General features: G+C 44.0%; 1 protein-coding gene and 1 long non-coding RNA gene across 5 annotated transcripts in view; one reads left to right on the forward strand and one right to left on the reverse strand.

The window, feature by feature from the left end:
- Positions 1-264: 264 nt before the first annotated feature.
- On the forward strand, positions 265-2040 carry LOC306920511. Its single transcript, XR_013789667.1, has 2 exons — positions 265-1416; positions 1686-2040. It is a non-coding gene; the product is annotated as an uncharacterized lncRNA (long non-coding RNA).
- A 211-nt stretch (positions 2041-2251) lies between these two features.
- Positions 2252-12543, reverse strand: part of LOC306920506 (inositol hexakisphosphate and diphosphoinositol-pentakisphosphate kinase 2-like) — a 68081-nt gene continuing 57789 nt past the window's right edge. The window contains exons 28-32 of one of the 4 annotated variants that reach the window (XM_079497300.1): positions 11746-11808; positions 7658-7846; positions 5107-5244; positions 4675-4788; positions 2252-4284 (exon numbers count right to left, since the gene is read on the reverse strand). In XM_079497300.1, coding sequence (XP_079353426.1) covers positions 3665-4284; positions 4675-4788; positions 5107-5244; positions 7658-7846; positions 11746-11808 — 1124 coding nt within the window. In that variant the 3' untranslated portion in view covers positions 2252-3664. The remainder of the gene's footprint in view (positions 4285-4674; positions 4789-5106; positions 5245-7657; positions 7847-11745; positions 11809-12543) is intronic. The other 3 variants (XM_079497301.1, XM_079497302.1, XM_079497303.1) reach the window with 3 other exon arrangements.

Here is a 12543-nt window from a genome sequence, read left to right on the forward strand (position 1 = left end):
ATTCCGTGTTCTATGTCAGTGGTGCTCAAACATTTTCATGTGAAGGACCCCCAAAAACTATATGTAATTGGCCGTTGACCCGTCTGAAAATATGTTGTTCCAGGGACCCCCCCCCCCCCTCCCGCAGAAGCAAAGATTTAAGTTAAAAACGTTCGCTCTGAAATAATTATATTCAAAGATTTGTGCTACATTTTCAATAGCTATAGTATAACTAAAACACCAAAAGTGACCCTAGAATAAAACATACATACAATCAGATCATTCCAGAGGACATTTTTATTAATATCATCATAAAGTTATAGAGAACTGCATAGAGTGGTTGAATACGCATACAGTAAAGCAAGGACGTGTTTTATGCTAATTCAATTTTCTGTTTTAGTGGGGCTGAAATCAAATGGACATTTCCAAATGTACTCCCAAGTGCACTTCAATTCACAAAGCTTTCAATTGCTACTGCAGCAGACGAGTAGGGAGGCATTTATTACAATACTAAGAAGCCTATCTATTGATTTCCCTCTTGTTCTTTACACGAGGGTGGGTCTCACAAATCAAAATAGCTTTTTGTTTTGAGCATATTGTTGCACAGCATCCCCCACCACTACACAAACCCACGTGTCACAGTAGACATGGAATCAAGACATTTGACACACGACTCGGTACAGATACAATTTCAATGACGGGGGTGACAGACAGGGTATCCGAGTTGTCATCGATTACAGCAACATCAACAGCGGTTAACTTCATTACTGTGGATTTTCACAGATGGGACACAAGAAAGCAAAAACGGTGATTAAATAAAATAATCTCATTTCAGCTGTTCATTGTGCACACAGTACACACCAAGAGCCTAACATGTTAAAGTCATACTGAGTAACAATCAGTTTAGTGGTCTTTTTGGCAACACCTCTGGTCCGTCTATGGTCCGCTTTACAACTGTGATTCCCACAATTCAGCTCGAAACAAAACCGCAGAAGTACCACGTGAAAAACAAGTGCTGCAGGGTCTTTGCTTTGAGGATATTTGGGGAAACAACAGTGTCAGAAACAGTATTTATTCAAGTTATTATTCAATTATTCAAGTTATTATTATTCAAATAGTAAATAAGTAAATACATTCCTGGTGTTGTCATTTGGTGCGAGTGTCGATTCGGGGGCAGACACTCGTTACACAAACAAGAGCGTGAAGAGAAGTTGTCAAAAACACATTAAAAATACCATTGAAAGATAATATCAAAAATAAGTTGTGAGAAAAGTTACACAGTATGACTTTAATGTAACTCTTTCTCCGTTATAGTAGGGACATGTGACATGGACAAAATCTAATGTCACAGCATTTTTCACCAAATAACCTATCAATATTGGGACAATAATATAAAATAAAATAAACATTCTCTCTACCTCTCTCTCTAACACAGGGGTTCTCAACGTTTTTGGGCGGGAACCCCTTTTGGTGTTTTAAGCATTGTTATAATTTAGCTATTTAAAAATAGCAGATCTACAAGCTCATAGCGCGCCACCGAGTGGCGCGCTATGAGCTTGTAGGTCTGCTATTTTTGAAAAATCGTGAAAAAAAATAAATATATATATATATATATTTTTTTTTAAGTAATTTGGGGACCCCCTAAAATAATTTGGCGACCCCCCGAGGGGTCGCGACCCACGGGTTGAGAACCCCTGCTCTAACAGCTAAAATAGCAATAGATTGGCTATTTATGCCATTTTTGGAAATGTTGTAAAATAGGGCTTAAGTGATTAAAACTAGGGAAACACTATATCGAGTCTTATATAACCATATAAAAATAATATAGATATATCATATATTGCCCGGCCCTACCTTCTAGGGAGCATTTTACACTCGTTAAATAAGCACTGAAGAGTTTTCAGTGTGACTGACTGCCCACTCACATGGCCGTTGCTACAAAACTGCGGTATTTGCTATTGTGTTTCGCCACAATAAAACTCCATGAAAATGATCTAAAATGCCCCAGTCGTTTTGTTTAGTCATAAAAGTGTTGATCATCTTTTTCGCCTAACACAACAATCACATGACCTTTTAGAAAAATATACAGTACAGTAGCTATGATACAATGTCAGACCTACCTGATTGACAGCATCAAAAAGAAAAACAAAATATGACCAAGCATTTCCCAGAGGCAATTTCACATTAAATATTATACTTATATCTTCCTAATGATTCTTTCTGTTAAAATATAGATGAGACTTAAGGACTTTGGCAGTAAGCAGTGCACATAATGGTTAACCTGGGAATACTAATATTCTTTAATTTTTTTTCTCTTTTATTTTCTTTACTGGCAGTACTAGGGCTTGACCTGTTGTGATTCAACAGTTCTTACCCTTACCAAATTAAAACATGGCCATGGCAGATTGTAAACATGCAGCACCACAGAAGCACTCTCTAAACCACATGCTTGCAACGGCAAAGCAAAAGAAATCAAACGAAAGGCCAATCAGTACATTTCAGTCAGAAATGGTGTAATTGCTAATAAACGGACTCGCATCACGTAATTCTGACTTGTTTTTGCAGTCACTTCCTAATCGCACAAAAGCAGCATAAAAGTCATTGTCTCCCACTATAAAGCACAGGATTCAAGATGGTCTGCCCTCGTGTTGCTGGGATAAATCGTTTACTGCCACACACCACTAATGTTGTTGGGCCTGAAGAGAAAGCCATGAGGTTCATGACTCCCATCTATTCTACACCAGGGGTTCTCAACGTTTTTGGCCGGGGACCCCCGGAAATGCTTTGGCAATGTCTCGGGACCCCCGCCCCGCCCCCTCCCGACCCCCAATATAAATTGACTGCTACAATAACCTTAAACCATTTTGGGCGGGAACCCCTTTTGGTGTTTTAAGCATTGTTATAATTTTGCTATTGAAAAATAGCAGATCTACAAGCTCATAGCGCGCCACCGAGTGGCGCGCTACGAGCTTGTAGGTCTGCTATTTTTGAAAAATCGTGAAAAACTAATTTGGCGACCCCCCGAGGGGTCGCGACCCACGGGTTGAGAAACCCTGTTCTACACGGCATGGAGCTTGTTTTCAGGGTTAGAAGTCCATGAGAGGGCATTATGAGAGGGCATTATGAGAGGGCATTAGCCTAGAAAGACACCGGAGGTTACTGTCCAACTGCACTGGACGTCAAGGTGCAAAAATAGCAGAGGAGCATTAGCGACATACAATAATCTAAAAGAAAATATAACGGTAAAGCATCACTTTATAACAAGTGGCTCTCACTCTGCATAACAAAAGTGTACAGGGCAGCTGAACTGGCTCTAGTGGTGTCACTGGTGCACTATGTATGGAATCACTTTAGAAGAACTACCGTTCTACACCAGAGCGGACTTACAGCGAGCTGTACGCTAGAGAAAGCAGTAGCTTTGAGGCGCCGAACCGTGACTCGGTACCGTTCAGTCGGTTCCAAAAGACCCTGCCCAGTCCACTTCCTGGCACCGCAACGCCTCGCGGCCCACAATTCAGCGCAGAAAAAAACGTTATTCGCGTCACGAGGAACCAATTAACCAGAGGACCTTTTTTGCCGTGAAATATGTAGACTTGTAGAAAGTGCTTGCCTTTGATTCTCTGTTAGTTGTTCCAGGTTCCCGGGCACTGCGGGCAGTGCACGTCCACAGGCCCTATTATAGCACCTAGAGCTCTGCCCTGTGATTGGCTCCCATCTCCAGTGGCGTTCCGGAATTGGGCGGCGGGCTGTCCGGGCTGCCCTCCTCCCCGCACAGCTCCACAAACTCCTGCGTGTCAAAGAACAACTCGTCGGGCCCCTCGGGCGACTGGGGGGTCTGAGAGCTGGAGCCCGCCTCGCTGCCGCTCTCCCTGAGCTCCAGCAGCACGGGGAGAGAGCTGGGCGGGCCGCAGTAGCCCTCCATGCGGCCCAGGGACAGCTCGGCCAGTGTCGAGCAGGGTATCCGCAGACTGGCCTCCACACAGCGGGCCTCCATCGTCGCGCCGTCGTTCTGAGGCTCCTCCTGCCCGCGTCTATAGCTGGTGGGCCATCGGCAGGCTGTGGGGTCCTCGCGGCCCTCGGGAGCCTGCGTGTTTTCGAAGGAGCTGCTCGGGGCAGAGACGTCAGGGCAGCAGTACGACGGATCGGGCACGTGCGAAGAGGCAGGAGGAGGCGCCGGCTGGGAGGAGGAGCAGCCGTGGTCTTCGCTGCTCTGCGGGGTGAAGCTGAAACGCGGCGACGTGTCGGCGGTGGTGGTGGGAGAGGACGGCCCTGCACTGGACACTGTGCTGGACGGACCGCTGCTGTCTGCAGGGACAGGAACACATGGTCACACAGAGCAAGGGGTTCCCAAACTGTGGTGCGTGCGTGCGTGCTCCCCTTGTGGTGCGTGAACACCCTCTAGCACTAGCCTGTCTGAGAGGTCATTTTGAGTGTTTTTATTTTATTTTGAAGTTTATTATCTTTGCCCATGAAGCTTTCAGAAGGTTCCCCTTCCATGACCATCATCATCCATCACCATTCTATCATCTCAGAAATCTTTGACATCTAAAACATTTTCTAAATATGAATTTAAGCACATGCTACTTGTTTCTCATTTTACTTCAGTCATGCTAGTGCTAGGGGGTGCGTTACATGAAAAAGTACATACATAAATACGATTGAGGTGAGTCTGGAAATGCCTGTGATGAGACTTACACCAAGGTGGTCTATCGGTGCGCGATCGGAGGGAGCAGGAGGATGAGAGGACTCTCTGGGGCATGAACGAGTCCACGGACGGCTGGTTCTGGCTGTCAAACATGGCAGAGAGAGCTGTAGGGAAGACCAGGCAACACTCGTTAAAATCCAGAGCTCAGCGAGTGCTGTAATGGTGGGTAATGGCTATTATGCAGCCGATGTGTCCCGTCTTTAGACACCTTCAACCTGATTATAACATAACATGTCATTATAAAGCTTGTAGATCGATAATTAGGCAATATAAAAGTTCACAACGCATCGCATTGTGTCACACTGTGAGCTATTTGGCAAAAACATTGGTCAAAAAACATTGGTAATGGGTGGTCTAGCACTCGGGCATTGCTTGATCGGCGCTCCAAGGTTCACCTTTTTTTTTGGTGCCAGCTTCCCTACCTCGTGTCGTCCTGGCGTGTGCGTCGCCTGCGTTGGCGCACACGTCAGTGAGGAAGTCGGAGACCTTTTTGAGCGATAGCGAGTTGTGCAGGGTCTCCAGGGGATAGATGGAGGGCACCATGGAACAGCCCTCGAAGCCTGCAGCAGAGGAGAAAGCAACAGGCCCACCAGCCCTCAGTTAAGATAAAGCTGGTCTTTATACAGCATGGAGAAACAGGAAGAATCTTATGCCCAAATGCCACCCATCACACAGTGCGGTGTCTGATCCTGTACAGAAGGACCTCTTTACAGTAGCCCCCCCCCCCCCCCCCCCCCCCATCTACAATCTCACCTTATAGAACCACTTGGGAACTGCTGAAAAAATTAAAAAAAACATGACAAGACTTTCACAAAATTGCTAGCCGCATTTGTGGATCCCTGCCAGCCCCTGCTATGGTTTCAACTCCACACAGGCACAAAAGCACACTAGATGTCCCCTCTTAAAACCATATTATCAAAGGCTAGCGGGTGTGCACACCTCACTCCAGTAAGCCTAAGCCTCGAACGCGTCAAGCTTCGGTATTTGCAAAGGCAAGCAGATCTCCCAAACATACCGTTTTGTCTTTCATCAAGCAGCCCTTTCTAGTCAAACCAAACACCATCACACACGGCGGGCTGTCACAGCACCATAATGCAGTCAAAGCTTGTCTCTGCCCACAGCAAAGGTCCAATAGGTTTACTGAAAGGCAGTTCTTCCTCCTGTTAGTTAAATATTACTGTACATGCAAATGTCACATGTACCACCAAGAGCTGTTTATGGCCACAAAACATCAAACCATGCCTCAGTGTAGGGCTGCACAATTCATCCATTTTTATGTTTCACAATGACGTAATCATGAAACATGGCGATTCCTTCAAACACATTGTTGTCTCCTCACCACCAGTACTCAAGGGTTGAACCCCCTACTCTGGCTGGAACATTCGCCAGAAATAGCCGATCTACAAACACCCGAGCGTTGATCGGTTAAGAGATTTGGCGTAGAAGTACAGAGCCAACTCAGGTCTGTTTCATTAAGTATAGAGGGTTTAAGAGGTTAATAACCAGAACTACAAACCCATCTCCTCATTCAGCAGGCTCCCTGTTACAATAAAATCACAGCGGCCTTTACATACTATATCATTTAACCAAAGATATTACAACGATAAGCATAATGAACTACAAAGACATTAAGAAAATAATGTTGTGTTTTTTTCCAACAAAAGTCTTTGTTAACAGTAGATGTTATTAATAATTGTGAAACGTGAAAATAATTTAGCCATAATTGTGCAGCCCTATTTCGGAGCCAAAAAAAAAGAAATTAGAAGCGGATTATACTTTGCAAAGCCACTCAAGATGCGTGTAGTGGGTTACAAAAACACAAGCAAACATCACATGCCAGTTAGGGTATGTTAGGAGAGCAAACCACATTCACACTATTAGGAGCACTCGGTACTGTATAGAGACATTTCCATCTTCCCTGGCTAAAGCCTAGTTCAGACCAAACCGACGGCGTTGTGCACTGAAAATGCCTAATCTAACCGATCCCAAATGTGTCGCGGATGACCTTGTAGATCTGCTATGTTACAGTAGGAGTGAGACACGAGCGACCATAAATGAAAGGATTGGAAGGTCGGGAGACAAATGGTTTCCATCTGAATTACCGCATACTGATTTTACATCCAACAAAAGGTTCCATCATCAGGAAAACGACAATATATCTATCTATCTTCGCAGTATGAACCCATGAGAAAAGAGTGCGCAGGGGAACACAGAATGTAGCAGCTATATGGCATCGTCATGGAGCTGTGGGGGTGAGTAGTAATGAGTATATATATGAGTGTTTATGACAGAAAGAAAGAGGAGAAAAGGTGCATGCGGGCAGATTACAGCCCCAGGTGAATGGATGACTCGCAAAAGTTAAAAAATAAATAAAATGCTGTGCTTTTCTAGGAAAGTTAGTTTCAATCTCCCCTGGGAAATTGCCTAACTAATAACTAACTACCTAGCTGTTCCTCAGATTCATAAATAGTAAAAATCTACAAGCTCAAAATGTGTCTCTTTACGCCACGCTTGGAGCTTGCGGATCTGCTACTTTGGATGCTTTTGTGATGCTGTAGTTTAGTACGATCGATTAAAGTAGGGCGTAAATCTATGAATAAAACACAAAAAGTGTTAAAAAATATTAGTAGTAGGGGCAGACACCGTAGTGTTGGAACGAACGTCAAACACTAGAGCTACGCAACTTCTCCGAAAAGCTAAAAAAAAAAAGGATTAACGAAACTCCAACCTGTATAACCAAAGTATCAGGCAAGGCAAGCATGCAGAAATATCAAATGCAAAGCAGATATAGGAATCAACCCGCAGCAGAAGCACAGTCCAAACTATAAAAACCAGGAGCAGCAGTGGGGGTTTTCTTTTTTTTTCTTTCTGAAAAGGCGCTTGAAGGCAAGACGGTTATGGAGGGAGCGGCGGGAGGGAGGGCCAGGGGGGGGGGGGGGGGGGGGGGGTGGGTGGGGGGGGAAGGGGGCTGACCGTAGAGGTACTCTAGAGGGTCCTGGCCGGAGATGAGCCAGTTTCGGAAGAGGCGGAGGTGGTAGGAGCACTGGTGGAGGTGGTGGGCCAGCGCCCCGTCCAGCGAGAGCTGCCCGTGCCCCCCGCCCAGGCTGAGGTCTGTGGAGAAACGCCTCAACAGCTGGGCCACGTGGTGCTCTTCCAGGGGCTCTAGGGGAGAAGAGGGAGAGCGAGGAAGGAAGGACAGAGCAGTGGAGGAGGAGGTGATGGAGGAAGAGAGGAGGTGCAAAAGAGATGAAGAGATAGAAGACATACGCTGGCTGGAGAAATAGGATGATGATGATGATGTTGTTGTTGTGAGGGGCCAGTAGATCAGTGGTTCTCAAAGTGGGCCTCCAGGGACCCTCATGGTTCATTGAGGGTCTATAAATGGATCATCTTTACAGGGTCTGTCACTGAGAAGTGTACACATTGAACCAAAAATGGACTCTGGTCCATATTTTGGTTCCTGTTGTACACTCTCACGAGTTATATGGGGGGGGTCTTTGAATTATTATTTTTTTTTAATGTTTGAGAACCACTGCAATAGATTATTATAAGCTGATGGCAAGATGGGAGGGAACTTGTTGAGATAAGGTATGATAGAGACGAGGGGAAGAGGTGTGGGGTGGGGTAGCAGGAGAGGACCTGTCATTTTGGACAGAGCAGTGTATGTGTGTGCGTGAGTGCGTGCGTGCGTACAGTGTGTGTGAGTGAGTGAGAGGCGGGAGGAGGGAAAGTCAAGAAAAGCAGCCCACAGCTAGTCCCCATCCCCAGCTATCAAACAGCATGTTCCAATACGTTCAGGCCAAACCCACCAGATGCCGAATAAATAAATAAATGGACACATTCAAAGAAAACACTGTTCACTGCAATCTTCCCCCAAATACAACCAGCACCCTCTGCAACACATTCTCTGCCACAAGCAAAAAGCCAGAGCCACACTGTGGTACAGACCATGACACGTCGCTCCTCCACGGCCTCCGTCCGCAGTATCTAGGGCTAAACGAAACAAAATGGGGAGCCTCAAAATTTCCACTTTGTACGATGTGACACAGAGAGACTCTGCAGAGGAGTGAGTGTGAGATATGTGAACACATTCTCCACGCTCTACTGTACATATACTGCAGTACAGTACACTACGTACTGTCTGTAACCCAGAGTATCGCTGCCCCTTACGCTCCAATCCAAAAACAGCGACAAACTGTGTTAGTCGTTCACAGGATGCTTGTTGCCACGCCTTAAAAAATCCATTTCAAGTGGACCGTTTCAGGCGACGTCGGGGCGCTTTAGACACATGACCTTTATAGCTGGCATACCTGTCAAAGTCCACCACCAAGATGGAAATACATCACCTCCTAGAACGAATGATATGAATCACAATGAGGAGGATGCTGTGCGTCATATCATTTAAGACCATGTGACTTTGTGGTACTATTCCTAATATTAATGGGGAAAAATATATAACAGGGTAGGTTAATAATCTCCTTAAGAGCATTTTGGGGGATGGTCAGGAGCCATTGGATGTATTGGCTTTTATATTTGCTGAGTCATACAGAGTTCCTGACTCTGCTCATTGTGACAGCTGAGTCATACAGAGTTCCTGACTCTGCTCATTGTGACAGCTCTCATAGCTGCATTCAACTGGACTGCTGGGTGAAAAGGATCAAACGCTGGGTGAAAAAAGAAAAACACACACACACACGAATCCCAACACAGCAAAGAACAAAGAAGCAACAGGTGTTTCCATAATATCTGCAAAAGAACTGCCCATGTCTCATTCAATCCACAAAATGCACCATCATGGGATCAGCCATCATCGCTCATGCATGCCTTTTGGAACCATTCCATTGGACGCCAAGGCTAAAGAAGGTGTCAGAGCAGGCCAACCTTCCAGGAGAACTTGAAAGAAGATGGAAGCAAAGAAACAGGGGTTGCCTCAAGCCTAATTTCAACTTTTTTCTGAAAATAACTTTTTTTCCTGAGAAAAAGAAAAATGTGTCAAAGTATAAATGAGCTTAATAACCTTTAGGTTCAACACACAGCTATAAAACCCCTCCAACTATACATATTATGGTGAACAGGAATCAATAAAAGCATTAGAAACATCCTGTTACTCATTGGCAGACATGATACTGTCGTCTCAAAACATAACAGAAATGGCAATTCACTTACTAACTTCAACAATTGCCCTTTGTTTGAACTGAAAATGTTGAAGAAGCATTAAAGCATAATATATATGCCTTTTACAAAAAAAAAAAGGAAATATTTTTTCACATTCATTCCAGTTCATGACAGACAGAGCCTACTGTAGGTGAATGGACAAACAATGCTTTAACCCTTTCCCTGTTTTATCAAGACAGTATGACAGAAAGCATTTATTCAGTTATTAGCCACTTTGACTTGGTGTCCCCCTTTTTTTTTTTTTAATCTACCAAAAATAATAGCGAAAACAATCGATCTACAAGCTCACAATGTTATGCGATGCATTGTTGTGTGAGCTTGTAATTCAGCTAGTTATGCTATTCCTCATAAAAGCATAGAGCTAATAGGTCTGAAGTGGTTCAAATGATCAAACAGTTCTATACGGTGAGAGTCCTCGGTCAGCACGGCTGTTGTCCTTCTAATACAGTGGTTCTCAACCAGTGGTCCTTGAGGGTTGTTCCAGGTGGTCGCCAGCTAAATGACGGAGAGTTGTAACCAAATGGACCCCTAGAGATTTTTAGCTCTTGAAAGCGTACAATGAAACCCCGTACGGGTCCATTTGGTTTCATTTCACGCTCTCAAGAGTTACATTATTGTTAAACATCTGCATTACTTCATTTACAAGAAGTCTACACGGTTAGAGAATGTAGAATAATTGTTATTTTGATCGTTTGCCAACAAAATATTCAAAGTTCAAAGTCTGAGAGGCTAGATCTAATCGAATGGTGGTCCGTGGCTCAAATGCCCAATAAATAATGGGCCTTGACACAAAAGGGGTTGCAAACCACTGTTCTAATAGATTAGGATTGACTTCAAACAGGGAAGGGTTAACATGGGTGTGCTGCTGTGGTGGTGTTCTCACTGATGGATTTAAATATGCAGTAAAGATGGTTCATATGCATACATCTGAGATGATATTATGTATGCGCACATCTATCCACCCAAGAATACTCCATTAGTGGGTGATGGAGACAAATTTACAAATTTATGCCAGTATGTTACACAGGGTTCCCACCCTTCGTCCAATAATTAAATTGCATACTGATACATTTATCCCATCCATTTTTTTTAAAAGACCAAAATAGTTTTTAGGGGAAATCTAATTCTTACTACAAGTCCAAACTGGTATCCCAGCCTCAGCTTACGGCAAAGCAAAACATTTAGATTTATTTCCTCCTACTTGATATACAGTATATATATATATATATATATATATATAGAGGTCATTCTTAAGCAGTACTTTGAAAACAACAAAAAAGAAAACATTCAGAATTATGTAGTAAACTTGAATCGCCTTGTTATGGGAAAGAAGTAGCCACTGTGCACTAAGCAGCTAAGTAAATGCAATGCGTAAAACAAAATGGACGAAACAAAAAAAACATTCCAAGCAGATTCCTCATAAAGTGAAGGCTTTGTAAAGGTCTTTAAACTCCATCCTATTCCATGAACGGTGGGAACCCTGGTTACAAACAGAATGCCAGGCAGTGTTAAGACAAGTGAAGGCTAATTGGTATTTCGTCACACAACACTTCTGATGAGCGTGGCTCGACAAAAAAAATAATTTCCGACTTAAACGACTATAAGGCCAGACGCCAACAAACAGCGACGTACACAATCAGTTTAAATTAAAATATGCCATTTTTGTTGAGCGGCACAACGTGTCGCACGATGAAATATGAATTAGCCTTAAGAATCCAAGTGCATGGGGGGGGGGAAATAAAGACAAAAAATAAAGAGACTGAAAAGCAGGAATGCTGGAGGGGCCATGGTAGTGTAACCACGAGAAATCATATAGAAAGTGTTAAGGCATACAAGACAGAGGGAGGTGAAAGAGGAGGAAGGATACTTGAAAGAAGCAGACGTACCATTAGTCGGATGGTTTGCAAACGACACAGAAAATCGTTTTACTGCCGGCATAGACAACAACTCTGAGGAAATAAAAAAAGTTCACTGGTGTTACCATGTGTCACAGTGGCTGCTGGACCAGTACAACTGTCTCTCCTGCCTGCTATTCCTATGTTATGGAACGCACGCAACGGTGCTAAGATCAGAAAGGTACATTCAACAAAGTGGGCGATCTAAAGAGGAAGTGTTGAAGTGTGGCGTTCCGTTGTGTGTAGCTACAAAACAACGGGGACTGTTTGGCCTGGAGGCAGCAAGAGTTGCCCCATTTAGGCCTGACGTCAATATTATAAAAATGTCTTCTAAATCCTGACAATTTTCGTGACAAACACCTACGTTTCTATATCAGTGGTGCTCAATATTTCATGTCAAGGACCCCCAGAATGATCTGTATTTGGCCGCGGACCCCCATCTGAACATATGTTGTTCCATGGAGCCCCCCCAAATAGCAGATCTACAAGCTCATAGCGCGGCTATGAGCTTGTAGATCTTCTATTTTTCAATAGCTAAAGTATAACATAATACTTAAAACACCAAAAGGGGTTCCCGCCCAGAGTGGCGCGCACCGAAAATAGCCAATCTATGGGTACGCAATTAGCGTAGAGGCACCAACTCTCCCAGATGTGATTACATTAAATCTGACTCATTGACAAAATGAGATGACAATGATAGAGGTTTTGGTGATGATTCTGATTTTGGAGATACAAAATAGGTGAATGTAAAAACAAAAGCAACAAAAAAAACAAGCGTGATTACCATGG

This window comes from Electrona antarctica (genome assembly GCF_951216825.1).
Source record: "Electrona antarctica genome assembly, chromosome: 3".
Lineage (NCBI taxonomy): Eukaryota > Metazoa > Chordata > Actinopteri > Myctophiformes > Myctophidae > Electrona > Electrona antarctica.